The 22,073-nt window shown below is 38.2% G+C and overlaps 1 protein-coding gene across 7 annotated transcripts in view; it reads right to left on the bottom strand.

The window, feature by feature from the left end:
• Positions 1 to 22,073, bottom strand: part of SENP7 (SUMO specific peptidase 7) — a 141,968-nt gene that overhangs the window by 60,926 nt on the left and 58,969 nt on the right. For 5 of the 7 annotated variants that reach the window (XM_001502084.6, XM_014732910.3, XM_014732911.3 and 2 more), the window contains one exon: positions 6,049 to 6,246. The exons of the other annotated variants lie outside the window; for them this stretch is intronic. In XM_001502084.6, the coding sequence (XP_001502134.5) occupies positions 6,049 to 6,246 (198 nt within the window). The remainder of the gene's footprint in view (positions 1 to 6,048; positions 6,247 to 22,073) is intronic. 7 annotated transcript variants of the gene reach the window in all.

The following is a 22,073-nucleotide window of genomic DNA, read 5'->3' as shown; positions in this document are numbered from 1 at the left end:
TGTAGTATTTAAGTAAAGAGAACATTTGGGGCATATAAAGAGACACACCAGTGGAATGTCAGCTATCATTCAGTATCTCTGTTTAAACGCCTGCCCATAGTTTAAATGTTCTAAATGTTGATTCCCTTAAAAAAGCTGTCTCTCCAAATAGGGCAGACGGAGTCCAGAGAAGATTAGTTTTGCACAAAGTATCAAAGAGAATAAACAACAACAAAAAAAGTATAAATATCAGCAAGGAAAGGGAAAACTTTTAAAGATTACAATTTTCTGCTGAATTGTAAACAATCACTCTATTCTTGTAGGTTTGTTTTGCTGCTAGATTTTGGAGAAATAAAAAGCAAAGAAGAGATATGAAAAAAGACCCTTGGAGAATAAATGAGACCTTTTAAATTAAACAAATAGCTAAAAGCCTTTCCTAAAAGAAAAAAATTTCAAAATTCACCCAAAAACTGTTTGAAAAGATTATCTATCAAGCTGCAGCAGCCCACATCTCTAAAGCACAGGAGCCCTGGAGGCCTCCGCAGCTATCAGAAGGCTCAAGGAACTGTCTCGGCTCGTCTGTGGGGGACACCCTCCAATGAGAAAGCACTCTACTACCACGTGAACAAATGCCACAAGGGAGAGACTGAGAGCAAGGAGAATATTTACAGGTTAATAAATGAGATCTCATATAAAATACCTAATAAAGTCCAATGCCTGCTTACACAAAACATTACAGTTCATGGGAGGGAAAAGCAGTTGGCACAGGGGTTAAGAGCAAGGACTCTGGAGTCAGACAACAACAGGTCAGGTCCTGATTTCAGCACTTAATAGCTACATAACCTTGAGCAAGTTATTTACCATAATTAATGACTCTTATCATTGATTTCCTCATCTCTAAAATGGGGAGAATAGTATCTACCTTACAAAGCTGTTAAGATTAAATGAGATAGATGTAAAGCAGTTAGCACAAGTCCTGGCACACAGTAAGTACACAATAAATGGGAACTCCCTAATTTTCCTATTATTGAAGTCTTACTCAAAGTTACATATTATCTTTTCAAATAGTGCTTGTCATAATTTATCATGCTCTGCAATCTTGACGAAAATACCTTATTAGAAAAGTACATAATTAAATAATTAGCAATGCCTATAGTATACCCAGTTCTTCATAACACACAGCCATAGCCCAAACGTCTTTCAGCAACCATGTGCACCTTCTGCAATCTGAGTACCTTGAGGAAACAGAGAGCTTTGTATGGCAGGCTCACAGAACACAAATCTAGAAAGTGATAATTAAGTTCACAATATCTAAGCTGTCTTTTGATATACGACTGTATAAATTAGCACTGCCATGGAAATTCCAGGGCTAGCAAGCATTTCAAAAGATTCGGAATTTTCACAAGAAATCTATATGGTGTATACTTCATCTCTCATACTATCTCAATATGGAGGAAGGACTGAAAATCATCATTTCACAGAGTCTATCCAATTTTTTTCCCAAGTATATAAATAGTATTGGTAGGTAAAATAAAACAGAATTTGTTTAACTTTACTTACTAGTATTATGAAATCACACTTCAAAATATAATATTGTAAACCAAAGCAGAAGCACATTTTGTAATGCAGTGAGATGAAGCAGAAAGTACACTGGCCTAGGAGTAACACCATTTACTGATCGTGTCTCTGCATGCTTATTCTATCTGATTCTTAATTTTCTCAATTACAAATTGTGGGTTCCTTCCCTACATAAGTAGCAAGGTAAATGCAAGATTCAAATAATTTAATAAATGGGGAGGAACCTTGAAAAACTGATGAGAGCTATTAATATAAACTTCACATCAAGAAGGAATTTTTAAAGAAATGGAACACCTGTTGAAAGATAACATAATTATATCTGGTAATAAAGGTATAATATAACAAGCAAAAAAAATTACAGTACTAATTTAGTTTTCATTTTGTGGTAATTAAGATGAACACCTTACTAAAATTCTGCTATGTGACATTTTAATAGAGTTCTCATAAATCCATTCTTATCCCAGAGGATATAATTCAAAATATACTTTCTAAATCAGTTTCTTAAGCTATGTGGAGAAAAAAATTTTAATTTTTGAATAACTTTCTTAAAGAGATTCACAGATTTTCTAAATTTGCCCTTTTACTAAATTTTAAGTGAATAAATTATCACTCAAGTAAAATATTACTGGCTTAAAGAAATCTTAAGGTGACAGGAATACTGTAGTGTCCAAAAAGTCTTACCATCACAATATCTGGAATACATAATTTGTTTTAACTTGAAACATATGTAAATTTAAGAAAAAATGAACAAATATAATTACACCATTTAGAGAAATTCCAAGAACCAGGAGCTAACTTTTTTAATGGAATATGGGTACACTGTCTCCATATTTCTCTAACAATCACTGGTGCCAATTGATGAAAGCAAGAGAAACATGGTTTATTTCCTCAAAAGCCTTGTATGTGTGTCCCACTAGGCTCTTATTTGCCTAATGACCAAGGTTTACAAATGTATGGAAATTTTCTCCCAGGAAAACAGATGTGAACCACATACGGAGACAAAACCTACACTAAAATGTGGTTTACTTATTTAAAAAAAAATTTGTCAGGGGCTGGGCCATGGCCTAGGGGTTAACTTCAGCACACTCTACTTCAGCGGCCTGGGTTCAGTTCCCAGGCGTGGACCTACATCACTTGTTGGCAGCCATGCTGTGGCAGCGTCCTACATACAAAATAGAGGAAGACTGGCACAGATGTTAGCTCAGGGCAAATCTTCCTCAAGCAAAAATAGGAAGATTGGCAAGAGATGTTAGCTCAGTGAATCTTCCTCAGACAAAAATAAATAAATAAATGTGTACATTCCATATGCTGCCAGTCTGATATTTCTAAAACTCTTGACTCTTTTCTTCATTATTTAACAAGATTGATTTGGACCATGTGTTTTCTGTTTTTCTTCTCAATCTTATCCAGAAATTAAAAGGCTAAATTGTCCTCACATAAAAGGCAACAGACTTAGATCACTACCTTTAGATCCTAGAATGCAAATAAAATTTCTTAAAAAATGCTATTTCTGGGATTGAATGAGAAATTTTGGTTTACTCAAGTTAAACTTTAAGATAAAATTAAAAACCAAAAATACATTTTTCTCCCTGTCATCTTTCTGAAATAATAAAGTCTTAGCTAAATAAAAATGAAAATAAGACAAAAAGCATCATGTCAGAGTTAAGCAAAGACTGAAGAAAGCATTGAGTCTCCTATTCCAGATAACAAGTCCCAGATAGAAAACATCTATCCAAAGCCATACCCTAAACAGTTCTCCAATTTTCTTACTTGAAGCTTGTAATATCTCATTTCCTGGTTGTCACCAAAATTACAGAGAAAATAATTGGAAAAATACATTTCAACCAGAGAGACTAGAGATGAGAGACCGCTGAGCAGCAGTCTCTTTCTTGGATTCAGCAAACACTTACTGAACATTGTGTATGTGCCCAGTACTATGCTAGGTACCAGCAACAGAGGGAAAATAATCAAATGTAGTCCCTGTCCTCAAGAAGCTTACTGTCAGGGAGGCAGAGAAACTAAAAATCACAACACAGGGTGATGAGCGCTAGGATATATGAACAAGACGCTTAACAAGACAAAGAAAGGGATCAAATGCAGATGTGGGCGCTGGAATCAAGGAAGGCTTCCCAAGAAGATGGCATTTGAGCTCAATGTCAAAGACCAACAGAAGTCAGTAAAAGGAAAAAGGAGAATTGTTCCAAGGTAAGAGAACAAACAGCATTGTACATTCAGTGAGCTACCAGTGGTTCCCTAAGTCTAAAGCCCAGCATGAATGTGGAGGAGCGGACAGACACAGGCTAGAGACAGGCAAAGGTGAGATCAATAAGGACCTTACATGCCAAGCTAACGAGTTTAACTTTATCCTGAAGGTTATGTGGAGCCACAGAAAGATGTTAAACTAGAGAGTGACAAGTAATATCTGCCTTTTAGAACGAATACTTTGGCAACCATACAGGGAAATGACCAAGAAGAAAAAGACTGTGCACAGGAAGCCCAAGCAAGTTACTGTCATAGTAATAAAGGCACAAGGTTCTCAGGGCTTCAACCGAGGCAGTGGCAAGAAAGATGAAGAAGAGATCATTTCAAGACACATTTTGGAGGCAAAAATAACTAGACATGATAAATGACTAGATACGAAGGGTACGGAAGGAAGAGAAGTCAGGACAATTCCCAAGTTCTAATTTGGAGAATTGAGTGTAGGGGAGTCATATACTCAGACAGGGAGGGGATACAGAAAGAGGAACCAGTCTGAGAACAAAGATGATGCATTCACTTTGGAACAAGTTAAATTCAGAACACTAGGAGCAAGGGAAAAGGTTGGACTAGCTGGTAGTTCACCCCAGAAAGTGAACAGGAAAAAACACACACACAGTAAAAATCAAATTACAATCTTATTGGGACTCTTTACTTCATATTATATTTAAATTTCATGAATACATAATCTAGCTACCAACAATTCCTGGTGAGAAAAACTATTGTTCTGAGAGACTAGAGCATATTACACTGTTCTAATCACACTCTTCTAACTGAAAAAGGACACCCGTGGGATGATGGGCTGATAAGCTTGCAGTTGTCATCTGGAGGGAAGGCAAAGCTTCTTTTCAAAAGAGCTAGAGGGACTGGAAAGGTCTTCCTTTAGCGAGCCCCTTCACTGAGACTCTCAGCACGGTCAGGGAACAGTTCACCTGTACTAAGGAGGAAAAGCACAGAATCCAGGAGAATGAGAGCAAACTGCTTCATAAATTACTCAAGCTAACTTGTCCGATTCTAAGATTTAGGGTGCTTTAGAAAGTTAAATTTACATCAGGTATGATTTAGTAAGGGAATTCTCGTTACTTAGCTTTTTACGTCTTTGGCTTTTTTAAAAGAAGTGTCCTTTTTTAAAAATTAATGTGTAATACACTGTTCAGACGTTTTGACAGAGTTCAACTTTTATTTTAAAAATAATTGTGTTGAAAGTTGGCAGTTGTTATCTGGATCTTGGCTTAAAGCACTTATATTCTGTCATTCAGATTATGACCATATAACCAAAGCTAATGACAGGTTATTCTAATTGAAAGCAAAGTACTTCCCCACAAAAAATATTCATTTAATGGTTAAAACTGCAAATGGAAATATATTAAAAATATTATGCTAGAGATCACAAATTCCCAGAGCTAACTCCTAGTTTTCAGCCCCAAACTCCATACACAATTTTTTTTAAAAATACGAAACAAAATTGGTCTTGTTAGTTTTCAAAATTAAACTGCATATTTATTACTAAAAATCTGGGGGTAATGTTTCAATACCATCTCCTTTTTAAAAATATGTGTAAAATAGAAGAAAGCTCACAAAGTCAAAAATAGTAAGGACCTAGATTAAATAACATTTAAAAGGTATGCTAAAGACACATTTTTTATTTTCTGTATATTTAACATATCTTTTAAGTGTTATTTAATCTAGGTCCTTACCTATCTGTCTGGACAGTCATGCGCCGCATAAGGACAGGGATTCGTTCTGAGAAATGCATCATTAGGTGACTTTGTCATTGTGCGAACATCATGGAGCGCACTTACACAAACCTAGATGGTACAGCCTACTACGCACCTAGGCTATAAGGTACCAAGCTTAAGGGACCGTTGTCATATATTCGGTCTATCATTGACCAAAATGTCATTATGCGGTGCATAACTGTATATATCTCTTAATTTTATATTATAAATGACTCTCTCAAAATACGTATACGTGAATCAAATTATACAGTAAGTTAAATGTACTAAGGATACTTTTTTAAAAAATAATTCTACGTCAGTCTACTTAACAAAGTGCAAAACTATCATTAACTTAGTAAATTAAGATTGTCAGTTTTAAGATTTGCTTTAGAGTGGGGCACACCTGTATACGCATATTTTCTTAAAGATCATTTCTAACAATCTTATTGTTAAAACTACTGGACTTATATTATTGCAATTGTGGTAAGTTGAACAAAATCAATACTGAACAACATACCTTTCAGAAAAATTAAGGCTTTGGTGAAGAAGTTCTAATTTTGGACATGTCTCTAGGCTGTCAACAGATGTCGAAGGCAATGAGTCTGAGTGCACCTTGTTGGCATCACATAAATTAGCATCGTTTCTAGGTAGGGTCTTTCTGAATTTTCGTCCTAAATCCGTCCATAGGACATTCGTCAACATAACTTTGAGTTGCCTGTTACACATATAAATAATTAATACATAAGTACTAAACATTGTATAACACATGAATTCATCACAATCTATAACAAACACAAACCTCCAGGAATTCTAAATTTCAGTTCTTCAAGCAATTTTAACTAGAGTAGTAAATAACATAAGTAAAAAATTTGCCTAACCATTCTCAAATATACATTAAAAAGTAAAGCTAAATTCACTTAAATTGGGATTTTCTTCAGAATTCTGTCTGGTAAACTACAACTATGGTCACATACACATATAGCTGTTAGATTCCTGGTAACTGATATGTGCCTATCCCCACTGTTAGTGGAACAATAACACACATCTGCACATCTCACCACAGAGGCAACCACCTTTCTTCACTAAAAATGTGTTTCTGTTTTAGCATTTTTTGATTCAGAAAACATTATAAAAACTAAGGGTGCAATAGTCCATCATCTACAGTCTTAAGCCTACATAGTCTCAAGATAGAGATTTAATTTTACCTTATTTTTAAAAATGGTCAATTTAAAACATTTACTTTTACCGTACCTAAACCAATTTCAAAAGTAAAACTGATAAACGCAAGCAGTTCCAGCTTTTTGCCTCATTACATTTTGCTCATTACTCATTCAGTACATCTTTGTCTTGACAACACTTGAAGAACTGTGTTCAGTTCTGGAACCATGAAATACAGCTTTTGCAGCGGTGTGAACAGGCTGTCACATGGCCTTGAAACAATGTCAAAGGAGGAATGGCTGCAAGAACTGGAAACGTTTAATCAGAAGAGTGTCTATTCTACTACCTGGGATCAGTCCTAGGTACTGTTTGCTCGTGTGTTTAACAAACATAAGAATATTAAGAATCAGAAAGCAAAATGCTCATGTATTTTTAAAATAAAACAGATCTCAAAGAAATCACTTGCTTGCAGCAGCCACTTGGGGCTGAATCTTCAGACTATCTGGAAAAAGGAGGGTACAAGTCTTCAAGAGAATCTCCACAGAATGCATTGAAACTCCAAATATTTTGAGGTTAAAAAAAAGCTTAATCTATACGTTTTAGAATTATCATTAAAGAGTAAAAAGATGAGTGACATTTCTATGAATGAATAATAATTCATTCTTCATTCAACAAATACTTACCAAATCTCTTCTAGCAAAACAACTATACTAATAGAATCTGGAGATCCAGCAAGGAATAAGACAGTTACAGTTCCTGCCTTCGCAGGGCTTACATTCCAGAGGAGACTTACCCAATTAATTATTTAATTACAACGTGATGAGTGATATGAAGGGAAAGTACAGATGCTGCACTCACAAACCGGGTCAGGGAAGACTGTACCAAGAATAGGACCTTTAAACTGAAACCTCAAAGGATAGGCACTATCCAAAGGAAACAGGCGGAAAACAGAGAGTGATCCAAAACGGGGGGACAAAATGCAAATGCTCTGATTGGGGTAAAGCTTGTTCAAGGAAATTAAAGGACTTACCTGGCTCAAGTGCTTACAGTGAGGAGGAAATTTGTACAAGATAAAGATGGGAAGTTAGGCAGGATCTTGTGGACTATATTAGGGATTTGAGACTTTATGCCAATACAATAGAAACCCACTAGTTTCAACAAGAGAATGAGATCAGAGCTGCATTTTTGAAAGATCACTTTGATCTTCTATGAAGAATGAACTGGAAGCATTAAGGATAAAACACAATAACCATGAGTTTAGAGAGGTAATGGTGACTGACTTTATCAGGGGTAGTTTAGTGGAAGGGTCGGAGCAGAAACTAGAATACAGGAGGACAAATAAACGGGAAAGGAGGAAAGGGACAGAGCAAATGCAGGCAGTTGACACGCTGTGAAAGGGAGACACAGTGCAAGAGGTGAAGACAGACATGAAGTGCTGGAAAGATTTTCTTAGTTATTGGTTGGTTAGTCAGCTTAAGATAGGAAATATTTGGGGCCCTGTGGCTGAGGGGTTAAAGTTCTGCACGCTCCACTCCAGTGGCCCAGGTTTACAGGTTTGGAACCCAGGCACGGGATCTACTCCACTTGTCAGCCATGCTGTGGAGGCATCCCACACGGAAAATAGAGGAAGACTAACACGGATGTTAGCTCAGGGATAATATTCCTCAAGCAAAAAGAAAAAGAGGAAGATTGGCAATGGATGTTAGCTCAGGGATAATCTTCCCCACCAAAAAAAGAAAAAAAAGAGAAAATATTTGTGTAAGTTTAAGTGCTCATGGGAAGAGGTCAACAGAGTGGGAGAGGTTGAAGATATGCGTGACAAGATAATTAACACAGTAAGTTTCCTAAGAAATGGCATAATAAGAGCTAATATTCATTGAACATTCACTATATACCAGGCACTATGCTAAGCATTTTACAACGATTTATTTAATTTAATCCTCACAACTGGGGCTGGCCTGGTGGCATAGTGGTTAAATTTGGTGTGCTCTACTTCAGCGGCCTGGGTTCACAGGTTCAGATCCCAGGCATGGACCTACACCACTTACCAGCCATGCTGTGGCAGCGACTCACATACAAAACAGAGTTAGACTGACGATAGATGTTAGCTCAGGGTGAACCTTCCCCAGCAAAAAAAAGTCCTCACAACTACTCTATGGGGTACAACGGTAATTATTAATCTTCTACAATTGAGAAGACCAAGACAGAATGATTAATGACTAAGCCCACAGTAAAATGAGTGAGTAGTAAAAGTGGGATCCAGAACCACACTCTCTCAACTCTACTGCCAGTACTCTTAACTGCTCCACTATGCTGCTGCATGATGGGAGACGGGGCACCCTTCCCCTTCTTCCAGGAAGTAGAAGGAACCAAGACCGTCTTTTCAAAGTGACGGGAAAGGTAAAGGAACATTGGCTTGAGAAAAGGTTTCGGATCATCACTGTGAAGAAGGGGAACACAAGCTGACTAGAGAAACACAGTGGGATTATCTTACAGTTTAGGAATCCATGCAGATTAATAACCTTAATTTATAATGTCACAAATATACTGTTTTGTGATTTTTTTTCTATCAGCGCTCAGCCACCTTGGTGTCAGCACAATGCAAATGGATAATTAGGTTCACAGGTGGTTATTAACTACAAAAGAAAAAAGTATCTTTACAATGGAGAGATCTGGCAGCTACCACCTCAATCACGTGATCACATGTAGGACTACCAACAGCGGGACATGCATATATGTATCCCCTGATAGGATGCAATAAGCAAACGACATCAGCTATGAAGTATGTCAAAAATGTAACATGAACCTAATTAAGAGGACAGACCCAGACAAATAAAAAATCTAGAATGTAGGACATTCTACAAGACAACTCTTATTCAAAACAGTCAATGTTATGGTTTAAAAGAAAAAAAAGAAGAAGGGACAGGCAGGACTATTCTAAGATTAAGAGACTGACGAGACATAATAACCAAAAAATATAAAGCATAAACCTCAATTTGATCTTACATTTTTAAAAAAACAAACATTTTGGGGACAGAGAATTCTGATTCTAGACTTTATATTGGATGACATAAAATTATTGTTAATTTTCTTCATAATATATTGTGGTTATTAGGTAAGAGAATGTCCTTTTTCTTAGGAAATGCAGGCTGAAGTATTTAAAGGTGAAGTGCCATGATGTCTGCAATTTACTTTCAAACAGTTCCCCAAAAAATGTATATTATATTTATATCTGTATATGTGATATACACTTACATGTATGAAAAGAGACTGAGAAAAGGCAAATGTGGAAAAATGTTAATAAGTGGTGAATCTAGATGAAGGATATATGAGTGTTATACTCATGACAAAATAATTCCATGTCTGGAATCTTAGACCAAGAAAAGTGTGAAAAACAGAAAAAAAGTTACACACGAAGATATTCATCACAGTATTACTTACAAAAGCAACAAACTAAAGGCAACTTTAAACACCCAGCAACAGCAGAATGGTTAAGTAAACCATGATAAAGCCACTAAATGGAATATTACTTATTAGTCTCTTAAAATCTTCTTCTTTAACTTTTAAGGGTGGCTGTCTATCTCTCTGTTGTTTTTTCTGTTTTCTATTTGTCTTTATTTCTTTTTTCTATACTAAGCAAGCACTATTTATACAAAGAGAAATGTCAACTAATTAATTTTTTTATGCACAGGCCTCGCTCAGATACAACTAATTAAATTTTTTAAAGAATAGTAAACAGTTCAGGTTTACTTAGCCAAAACCTATCAATTGACTAGTGAAACGAATATATATATATATATGTATGTATGTATGTATTTTTTACATTCAGGAAATTAGACTATTCTTTTATAAGATTTTACAACTGTGCAACTTAAAATTCTAAATGATCAAACAAAAATACTTATAAAATCTTAAGGATATACAAGGTATACATTTAGTCTAATGGGAAAACTATTAACTATTGGAAATTTGATAAATTATTTGGGAAATTATTATCCCAATGGTAATTTCAATAATTTTAAATATGAAAATACCCAAAGTTGGAGAAAGTCATTTTTCTAATCACCAAGACCAAATAAGAATTTCTGTTGGAAAATAACAAACGATTGGTGATTTTACTAATTATTCTAATAGTGGGGCTCTAAGTGAAAAAGACAATTTGGAATCTCTGGGAAAATACTTATTTCATGTTTACATATTTGGCTTTATTGTAATTTGGCTGCCTGATAATATCCTAGAGCAGAAGTCAGTATCTTTTTACTTCAAATTATTAAGATAAAAAATTTTAGACTTCTACATTTAAATGCCATAAAATTTCTACGGATACTGGAATAGAAATTTAGGAATAAAGAACAACATTCAAATCAGACAAAACAAAACCAAAACTTAGTATTTAGGGAGACGCACTTAGGTGGCAATACAATCCAAAAAGTTAGGAGACAGGTTAGTTTTAAAGAGGAAGAAAGGAGTTGCAACTAAAACATAAGAAATATACTACATCTCTTCTGTAGCAATGTTTCTGTAATTTCAGTAATGTTTCTGTAATTATAGAAAAACTCAGCTCAACCACAGAAGAAAAAAATTTCTTTTTGCCTATGAACAAAACACATATACTAGGTTTTCTAGAAAAGTTCAAATTTCGTTAAATTTAAATTTTTTAACAAAAGCACTTTATTCAATGAATACATAAATATGACTTATTAGCTTGACTAAATAAATTCAGAAATCGGAAAAAATAATCCTTCCTCAAAATTTGGAGTCCTGTTTTTTGTTCTGGAAACAGTTGGAATGAAAACAGTGTTTTAGTTTCTTTTCTCATAATTTAATTTAGAGCATTTCTTGTCCTTCAGAACAACAAGTGTAGGAAATCAGAATATGCCACCCCAAAATACGTCACTTCAGCATAAGTATTATCTTGAGCTGAAGACAAATGAGAAGCAGCAGATGCCAAAGAAAGCTCTCTGCTCACCCCGACTTGCCTAAAAGTAGGCTTTAGACTGTTCATCCCCAGAGACCTTTATCAGCCCAGAGACAGGATTTACATAACAAGCCTTGCTAAACAAACCTTATCTTCCATTAGTTTTCCCCCTATGTCTAGCTTCCCACAGTTTGTCATCCTTGGAAGCCTCAAACCTTTTTCCTTTTGAAGCTGGATACCTGAGGGTTACTGTAAATATTCGATAAGAACATGGGTACCCTTCAACCTTGTTCCCAACACATACACAGATGAAAAGAAGTTAATCTTGTTAATTTGCTGTTTTCTTGGTTAACCTGAGGGGTGACTCAAGGGCCACAAGATTTATTAGCTTATTTTGCACAAGAATAGCATGCCTTAAGGAAGTTATCACCAGATAACCAGCCCCCAGCTGCCACTGATGCCCAGAAGTCTGATTGCCTGAGGGTTTATCTGAGTGAAAGAAACACGGATTTCCCCTTTGTTTCTCTGAAACTCCTCCTCCCAAGCCCCTCAGCTCTACAAAGACCCCCTGCTTTCTACTTTGTTGAGGTGGATTTGAGAGAACCTATCCTCCCACCTTCTCATTTTGGCCAATTCAAATAAACCTTTCTCCATCTCTAAGCATCAATGTCTCAGTGATTGGCTTAACTGTGCATCAGGCACACAAACTTGAGATTAAGGGATTCAGTATCACTTTGTCTAATCACTTCTCCAGAAATTTACTGTTCTTTGTTAAGACACAATATAAAGCCCAAGTTGTATCCACCCCCCTGAGTTACTCATCACAGAATTTCTCCAGAGTATATGCACACTGCACATGTTAATAAACTGTTTGGGGGCTGGCCCCGTGGCCGAGTGGTTAAGTCCGCGCGCTCCGCTGCAGTGGCCCAGGGTTTTGCTGGCTCGGATCCTGGGCGCCGACATGGCACTGCTCATCAGTTCACATTGAGCCAGCGTCCCACATGACACAACTAGAAGGACATGCAACTAAGATATACAACTATGTACTGGGGGGATTTGGGGAGATAAAGCAGGAAAAAAAGAAAAAGATTGGCAACAGTTGTTAGGTCAGGTGCCGATCTTTAAAAAAAATTTAAAAAAATAAACTGTTTGTTTATGTTGCATTTTGTCAGTCACATTTGCAGAGCCCCAATCAGAAAACCTGGGAGGGTAGAGGAAAAAGGGTTTTTACCTCCTCTACATGGACAAAATATTTGGACACTTCAGAAAAAAGACATATAAATGGCCAATAAGCACAGGAAAAGATGTTCAATATCACTAAATCTTCTCTTTCTAGTCTTTTAAAAAAAAGGCTTTGGTCTTTTTAAGAAATGGGAGAGGGGCCGGCCCTGTGGCACAGCAGTTAAGTTTGCACGTTCTGCTTCGACAGCCTGGAGTTTGCCGGTTTGGATCCCGGGTGTGGACATGGCACTGCTTGTCAAGCCATGCTGTGGCAGGCGTCCCACATATAAAGTAGAGGAAGATGGGCACGGATGTTAGCTCAGGGCCAGTCTTCCTCAGCAAAAAAAGAGGAAGATTGGCAGTGGACGTTAGCTCAGGGCTAATCTTCCTCAAAAAAAAAAAAAAGAAATGGGAGAGGGAGCAAAAGATTTAAACGGACACTTTAGAGAAGATACACAAGGCCAATAAGCACATGCAAAGATGCTCAACATCACTGACCAAGAAAATGCAATTAAAACCAAAATAAGATACCACTACACATCCATCACTATGGATGATGATAGTAACTGACCATACAAGTGTTGGCAGGGCTGTAGAGGAAGTAAAACTCTCTTACACTGCTGGTGGGAACACAAAATGGCACAATCACTTTTGGAAAACAGTTTGGCAGTTTCTTGCAAAATTGAAAATGCACTTTCAATGACCCAGTAATCTATCTCTTAGGTATTTACCTGACAAGTAATTTTCACATATTGAGGTATATGGGGTAGCCTTCTGGTTCAAAACTGATTTGGTTTGAACTTGATAAAGAAGCCTGATTTCCAGCCTATCAAACATACACTGTACATCTGCTTTAACCATTAAAGTAAAGAATGCACTCTCTTAAGATAAGAATGCATACTTTCCCTCCTACTTGCCAGTACTGGTAACACCCTATCGGTAACGCCCTTATTAGTACTCATGAAGATAAATTCCCTTTCCTGGACATCAGGGTCATGTTGACTTGCTAATCTGCAACTGAATAGCTCTTTGAAACTTTGAAGATGAATATGTGTCCTGGGTGTGTTTAATGTATGTTCTTTGTTCTAGAATGGTATAAAACTGTGCTAAAAACCATACTTCTCCGGAACACTTTGTTTATTTGTGGAAACTACCTTCCCAGGTTATAATCCTCACCATGGCTCAAGTAAAACTCACCTCTCTCTCTTATCCATAGAATAGTTATTGGTTATTTTGCATCAAGGTATCCAAAAGAAATGAAAACGTGTCCAGACAGGCACTAATACATGAACATTCACAGCGGTTTTATTCATAGTAGCTCAAAACTGGAAACAAACCAAAAGTCCATCATCAGCCTAACGGATATGAAGGGGGTAAGAACACGTCACCCCAAATTATGCCTCTTTGGCATACTGATTATTTTGAGCTGAAGGCACTTGAGAAACAGCAGATGCAGAAAAGGCTCTCTGACTTCCCCCTTTCTACCTGAAAGCAGGTCATAAAATTTTCCATGAGAAAGGTGTCTACTCCATACCACGAAGACATTCATATCACCAGAGGCTGGGAGCCCACACCAAAATGCATCTGCACAAACAACCCTACTAAAATAACTTTTATCTTCCATTAGTTCCCCCCATATATTTCTAGTCACTTTCCCACAATTTACTGCACCCAAAAGCATAAACCTTTTTCTTTTGTCTTGTCACTTCTCCACAAAGTTATTGTTCTTTGTTTAAAAGGTATGTAAGCTCTCGGTCTGAACCACGTCTTCAGATCTTTATTTTTCCTATAAGGGCTCCCATGTACACATTAAAATATTAAATAACATTTGTATGCTTTTTTCCTGATAATCTGTCTTCTACCAGCTTACTTCTCAGGCCCAGCCACAGAACCTAAGGGGGTAAAGGAAAAGTTTTCCTCGGCAACAGATAAAATACAGAATTTTTCTATCATGGAAAACTACTCAGCAATAAAAAGAAATAAACTACTGACATACACAACAATATAGACAAATCTCCAAGACATTATGCTCAGCGAAAGAAACCAGACACAAAAGAATATACATACTGTGTTTTCACATATTTGCCACTCTAGAAAGACAAACCTAATCTATAGTGACAGACAGCAGATCAGTGACTGCCTGGGCTTGAGGTGGGTAGGGTGGGGGTTTAGTGGGAAAAGGCACATAGAAAGTCTCTGGGGAATTGGATGTGTTCACAGACTGCGGTGGTGGTAGTACCATGGATGTACAAATTTGTTAAAACTCATCAAAATAGATAAATAAAATGTGTGCATTTTATTATGGGTAAATTACACATCAATAAAGGTGATTGAAATCCATTAAGAATATGTAAAAATATTTATATTGCATTAGAAAATGACTCTCACTGTCCTTATCAAAGCCAAATTACAAAGAATTAAACAAAAAACATTGTTTATTAGTTTGTACAAGTCCACTGTGCTAAAGTTTGGGTTGCAAATCCATTGGAAGAACTGCAGGGGCTCTAAAGACTAACCGTCACTGCAGGCTGCCTTGGGGCCGCCTCTCCAGCGGACGGACGTGCTACCTGGCAACTGGCCAAGCGCCTCAACAAGCGTCTTTTCAATGAGAAAGGTACTTTAGCTGATTCTTCGAAATTAAAACACTGGTGCTTAATACATAGGACTACAATGCTCTGGAATCTGAGGTACTACATAAACCACTAGCTGATTAATTTTAATCCATAATCCATACGGTTAACAGAACAAATTGCATGCCTCTGCCCTATTCCTCTCTCAGACTGTCTTAGTCCATTCGGGCTGCTATAACAAAAATACCATAGACTGAGTGGCTTAACAATAAACATGTATTTCTCACAGCTCTGGAGGCTGGGGAGTCCAAGATCAAGACACTGGCAGATTCTGTGAGAGCCTGCTTCCTGCTTCATAGACAGCGATCTTCTCACTATGTCTTCACATGGTAGAAGGGGTGAGAGAGTTCTCTGGGCTTTTTTAAGGGCACTAATCCCATTTCTGAGAGCTCCACCCTCATGACCTAACCACCTCTGAAGGCCTCATCTCCTAATACCATCACAGTGGGGATTAGGATTTCAACACATAAATTTGGGGAGAACACAAACATTCAGTCCATAACACATACTTAATTTCAGCTATACTTCAAGTTTCTTTATCACCAATAATGACAAATCTTCTTTTTCCTCTGAGGCTGCTCTTAGTACCCATTTCCATCTTATTTCACTTGCATCCTGCACCAGCTTCATGGACGTGAAACCTGTACAGCATACAGGGCCCTGAGCTCAAGGCCCCACATTTGCTTTAATGCTCTGCTGTTGTTATCTTGAAATTCTGGATAATTTTATCTTTGAACTTGTGTATTGTAAGCGAAATTCATGGGACAACGGAGCATGCACATGAGCAGAGAACACATTCACAATACGTGTGTCCACCATTCCTGGCTGCCCCACTCACATACAATATTTGAGATGTCCATGAGCAGAAAATTCCGGTGGACTCACCATGTGTGGGAATTCCAGGAGATTCAAAGTGAGAACAAGGCAAGCAGAGACACCCAAAGTCCTGAGAAGCCACACTTTTCATTTGAACCAGTAAAAAGTTTCAACAACAACAAAAAAGTAATGTCCTAAGAAACATGAATGACCAACATACCCTACCGTATCCTTTCTTACTTGTGTTACTTCTCTGTATTAGCCAAACACTTACACTGAAAATGATGGCATAGCAGGGAAGGGCAACTCTCAGTTCCTTTAAATTTCAGGCATTCCCTACACATCAGGAAGCCAAAGGTAGAAAGGTTGGTAGAACATGGATGCATCAAGAAGTGAAATAAAAGCAGCTGAGTTCGTTTTGTGCAGCGTTTCCATTGTTCTGATAAGAACGAAATACATACACATGTACAAACTACGAGACATAAATTGCATAATTTCGACAATTGCATATACAGGTTCAATGCTCTTATATCTGCATTTAAAAGTTAAATTGCACAGGGGCTGGCCCCGTGGTCGAGTGGTTAAGTTCGCGCGCTCTGCTGCAGGCGGCCCAGTGTTTCGTTGGTTCGAATCCTGGGTGCAGACATGGCACTGCTCACCAAACCATGCTGAGGCAGCGTCCCACATGCCACAACTAGAAGGACCCACAACGAAGGATATACAACTATGTACTGGGGGGCTTCGGGGAGAAATAGGAAAAAAAAAAAAGTGAAATTGCACAATATAAAGGTGAACAGTAAAATTCATCCTAATAATTTAAAATATTTATTTTTCTTTACTTAGAATAACAGATAGATGTAAATAAAATACACCATAAGTTGAGAAAGAGACAACAGAAGAAAGGAAAATGTTTTATAGTTTAGTATATAATGATATACAGAATGATATGATACAATGGGAAGTACATATTTGGTCTTTGTCTCTGGTGAACACATCAAGGTGCTGGGAGGGTGACACACCCAAAGAGGAAGCTCTATGCCCCCAGCCCACACTTTGCCCTATGGATCTCCTCCATTTGGCTGTTCCTGAGTTGCATCCTTTACAATAAACCTGTAAATATAAGTAAAGTGTTTTCCTGAGTTTTGTGAGCAATTCTAACAAGTTATGAAACCTGAAGAGGGGGGCATGGGAACCCCCTACTTATAGCCAGTCAGTAAGAAGTACCAGTGACAACCTGGCACTTTCGATTGGCACCTGAAGTGAGTGCAGTCTTGGAGTGAGCCCTTAACTTGTGGGACCTGACACTAACTCCAGGTAGACAGTGTCAGAATGGAACTGCAGGACACCCAGTTAGTACTGGGAAAGCTGGAGAAATGGTGTTGGAAAAGACACACATTTTCGTGTCAGAAGTGTTGTGAGTAAAAACAGTTCCTAGGTACTTTTATTTAATAGCACTTTTTTCCTGCTTTTTGAACAAGGGGCCCTCCGTTTTCATTTTGCCCTAGATGCCGCAAAATGTAGCTGGCCCTGCCTGCATAACAACGTTGAGAGAAGAAAAGAACCCAGACAGGATAACCGTTCCAGGCCCCAAACCTTTTCAGATGACCCCAAAATAAAGATACTCTTAGAGATATCTCTAAAATAGTAAACAAATAATTCTAATGTAAACACTATCTTTTTAAGTAAGTTATTAGAGACCTGATTTTAATTTAATTTAAATTAAACCTAATTTAATCTGTTGTGTGGCGGAACCTAACTATAACACTGAATAACAAAATCATAATGTTAAAGAACACAGCAAATAGGAAAGCAGTATTCCACAGTTAAACCACATACTCAAGCCAAGGAGAATTGAACTCTATTTAAAATAGAGAATAAATAACAATACAACTGAAAACACTCTGTTTAGATTAAGCAACAATTTGCTTAAGTGACAATGTTTCAGTTAGTGCTTCTCAAACTTCAGCATGCATCGGAATCACCTGGAAGGCTTGTTAAAGCAGATTAGACCCCCCAGAATTTCAAATACAATAGGTCTAGGATGGGGCTGGGGAATTTGCAGTTTCTAACAAGTTCCCAGGTGGCCCTGATACTGATGGTTCAGTCCAGGGACCATGCTTTGGAAGTCACTGATACAGGTTAACCAAAATCAATTCCAGCAACAAAATAACTTCAACACGAATCTTTAAATCTTGTCTGAGTCTCCAGACAAAAAAATTAATTTATTTCTCCACAGATTGCTATGATCTGACATGTACCTCTAACTAGGCATTTTGTGCATCACTTACCACCTGAATTCAACAAGCATTTAACAAGCAACTACTATCAAGAAGACACTATGCCCTCAAGAAGCTTACATCTGAGCTGAAGAGATAAACACGTACATCATAGCTTTAATCAAAAAAAAAACTAAATGCTTTCTCCCCTAGTAAATATATATATTTATCCCTAATGGTGACAATGTTGACCTTGCCAAGCTCTGTGATCCTGGAACAGTAATGGTTAAAGAAACCATTCTTAGCCACATGACTTAAATAAGATTCATGGATGACCCTGTTTATCTATGACTAACCCAGACACAGACCCTCCAAATTCCTATTCTTTGCCTCTGTAGCATAGCAGAATATGCTACCCAAAAAATGCTACCAAAAATACGCCACTTTGCCATAAGGATTATTTTGAGTTGAAGGCAACTGAAAAGAAGCAGATACAAGAAAAGCTCTCTGCCATTCCCCTAATCGCCTAAAAGCGGCACATAATTTATTAAGGTGTCTCCCTTTCCTGCACGGAAAAAGGCAGAACTCTTAATCACCCAGAGACAACTCTAGATTCTTATCAGCTCAGGGACAGGCATCAAGAGGAATCTACATAAAAAACCTTACGAAATAATCCTTGTCTGCCATTAGGTTCCCCCATATATTTATCTTCCCACAGTTTGCCGCTCCAAAAAGCCTAAACACGTTTTACTTTGTCTTATTGTTCTTTGCTAAGATACTGTATAAACCTCAAATTCTAACCACCAGTTTGACTGCCTCCTCACTGAGTTCTTCTAAATGTACGGGTGATGCACATATTAATAAAACTCCGTTTTTCTCGTTTTAATCTCTTTTCTCAGTTCTTTTGAAGGCCCAGTCACAGAACCTAAGTTGATACAGGAATTTTTTCCTTCCCTAAACCTCACACATGATTAGCCAACTTGTGACCTCCACTGACCTATAAGAACAAAACTTTGGTTAAATTTCTCTACTTGGCCTAGGCCTGTGAGTTTTGACCCCCTCTCAGCCTGAACCAGCATATAACTCCTCTCTAGGACAGGCTGACCTAGGCTAAAACACATCCAGGTCTACAGCGCTGCCACCACTACTCATCCTACTTCCCCGACCCAGTTACTCCCAGCCTTCTTTACTCCTCCCTAGACAAGGAGAGCCCTTCCCTGGCTACCTTCTGAGACCCTGCAGACCTTGTGGTCAGAGTGTTCTCCTGATTGCAGCAGTCCCTTCCCCACCTTGCAACGGTTCCTTTATTTTTCAATTGTGAGTGACTTTACTTTTCCGGGGAAGCTCTCCCCTTTCACATGGTACCTCAGCAACACCAGTGTAGGAAAAGAATGTATTTATACATCTTTCTACAAAACTACACACCTTCTCTGGCTATCATTCAAGGTTGCCTGTCGCTCGCTTGTAATCCAGGTGCTGCTTTAGTTATACCAACAATTATTATTTCCTAACTCTCTCCCCAAAAAGTGCTACACGTAGAACTACTATATAATTCAAACAGAAGGATAACATCAGACACATCCCTGAGGGAAGAACTCTCAAACTTCAATTGGCTTCACTAAGTCCCCTAACAGTTCGTGACAAGACAGTCGACGTGATCTCCTTCAGAGGAATGACCAATTGTTTTATTTTTTTTAAAGATTTTATTTTTCCTTCTTCTCCCCAAAGCCCTCCAGTACACAGTTGTGTATTTTTAGTTGTGGGTCCTTCTAGTTGTGCTATGTGGGACGCCGTCTCAGCATGGCTGATGAGCGGTGCCATGTCCACGCCCAGGATCCAAACCAGTGAAACCTTGGGCCACCAAAGCAGAGCGCGCGAACTTAACCACTCGGCCATGGGGCTGGCCCTACAAATTCTTATTACAGGGTTCATGTTCAAGCAATCCACTTCCCCATCCTTCTCTACTCCCCAACGAAACCACTTGTTAAACTTCCTGTTATTTTTCCTAATAATTACTGCCAATGATTTTTTTCTTTTGAACAATATCCACTGACAGAACATGAGGATTTTGCACTCTTTGTTCCAACATGCCCCTCTAACCAATGACCTCCCAACATACATAACAAATTATGGTTAAACCCACAGTGCTAATTCTTATATGAGTACTCTTTTTTTTTTTTTTTTTAGGAAGATTAGCTCTGAGCTAACATCTGCCGCCAACCCTCCTCTTTTTGCTGAGGAAGCCTGGCCCTGAGCTAGCATCCGTGCCCATCTCCCTCTACTTTATATGTGGGACGCCTGCCACAGCATGGCTTGACAAGCAGTGCATAGGTTCACACCCAGGATCCAAACGAGCGAACCCCAGGCTGCCAAAGCAGAACGTGTAAACTTAACCACTGCGCCACTGGGCCAGCCCCTTATATGAGTATTGTTCAAAGCTGAACCACATAGCCACAAGGGTTACATTTCCTATCTGGTACAATGTTTTGTTTTCCTAGGAGTTAATAATTACCTAATATTTTTTTTCTTTGGTGAGGAGGATTGGCCCTGAGCTAACATCTGTTGCCAATCTTCCTCTTTTTGCTTGAGGAAGATTGTCGCTGAGCTAACATCTGTGCCAATCTTCCTCTATTCTGTATGTGGGACACTGCCACAGCACAACTTGATAAGCGGTGTGTAGGTCTGTGCCTGGGATCCAAACCAGTGAATCCCAGGCCACCAAAGTGGAGTGCACCAACTTATCCACTACACCACCAGCCCAGCCGCAATAATTACCTAACTTTTTATACAATGAATTTACTTTCTTTTCCATGTAACATCACTTGGGTTTCACTGAAAATCATTGACAAAAGATACAAAATTCCTCTCAATAAAGCCAAAACATTAGGTAGCCTATAAGCTCCAGGAGGAGAATAATATGGAACGGAGACTGTAGGTGGCCCACAAAGCCTAAATTATTTACTATCTGGCCCTCTACAAAAAAAGTCTGCCCCTTATACTCTCATTTTAGTGAAGCATATCATACAGGAGCTTCCTTAAAAGGGTATATGGTAGGCAATTTTTTGAGAACCTCTATATGTAAAAAATGTCTTTATTCTACTCTCACATTTGACGAGTTGAGTATAGAACAATTGCTGTTAGCACCGTGGAGTGGATTCCGACTTCTTAGTGACCCCACACGCAGCAGAGCGGAACCCTGCCCGGTCTTTTTGTGACATCCTCTCACCAGACAATGCCCCACTGCTATTCACAGGGTTTTCACGGCCAATTTTTTCAGAAGTGGGTGGCCAGATCCTTCTTCCTAGTCTTAGTCTGGAAGCTCCGCTGAAACCTGCCCACCATGAATGACCCTGCTGGTATTTGCAATAACCAGTGGCACAGCTTTCCACATCACAGCTACATGCAGCCAGCACAGTATGACAACAGACAGAAGGGTGGTGACAGGTGGTGTGGTTCCCAGACTGGGACGCAGACCTGAACCTTGGTTGCAAAGGTGAGAGTGCTAAATCTTAACCACTAGGCCACCAAGGCTGACTCATAGAACAAGACACTGCAAATAATTTTCTCTTTGAATTTTGAAGAC

Source organism: Equus caballus, chromosome 19, assembly GCF_041296265.1.
Source record: "Equus caballus isolate H_3958 breed thoroughbred chromosome 19, TB-T2T, whole genome shotgun sequence".
NCBI classification, from domain to species: domain Eukaryota; kingdom Metazoa; phylum Chordata; class Mammalia; order Perissodactyla; family Equidae; genus Equus; species Equus caballus.
The sequence above is the reverse complement of the archived record's forward strand: the minus strand, read 5'-3'. Positions and strand labels throughout refer to the sequence as shown.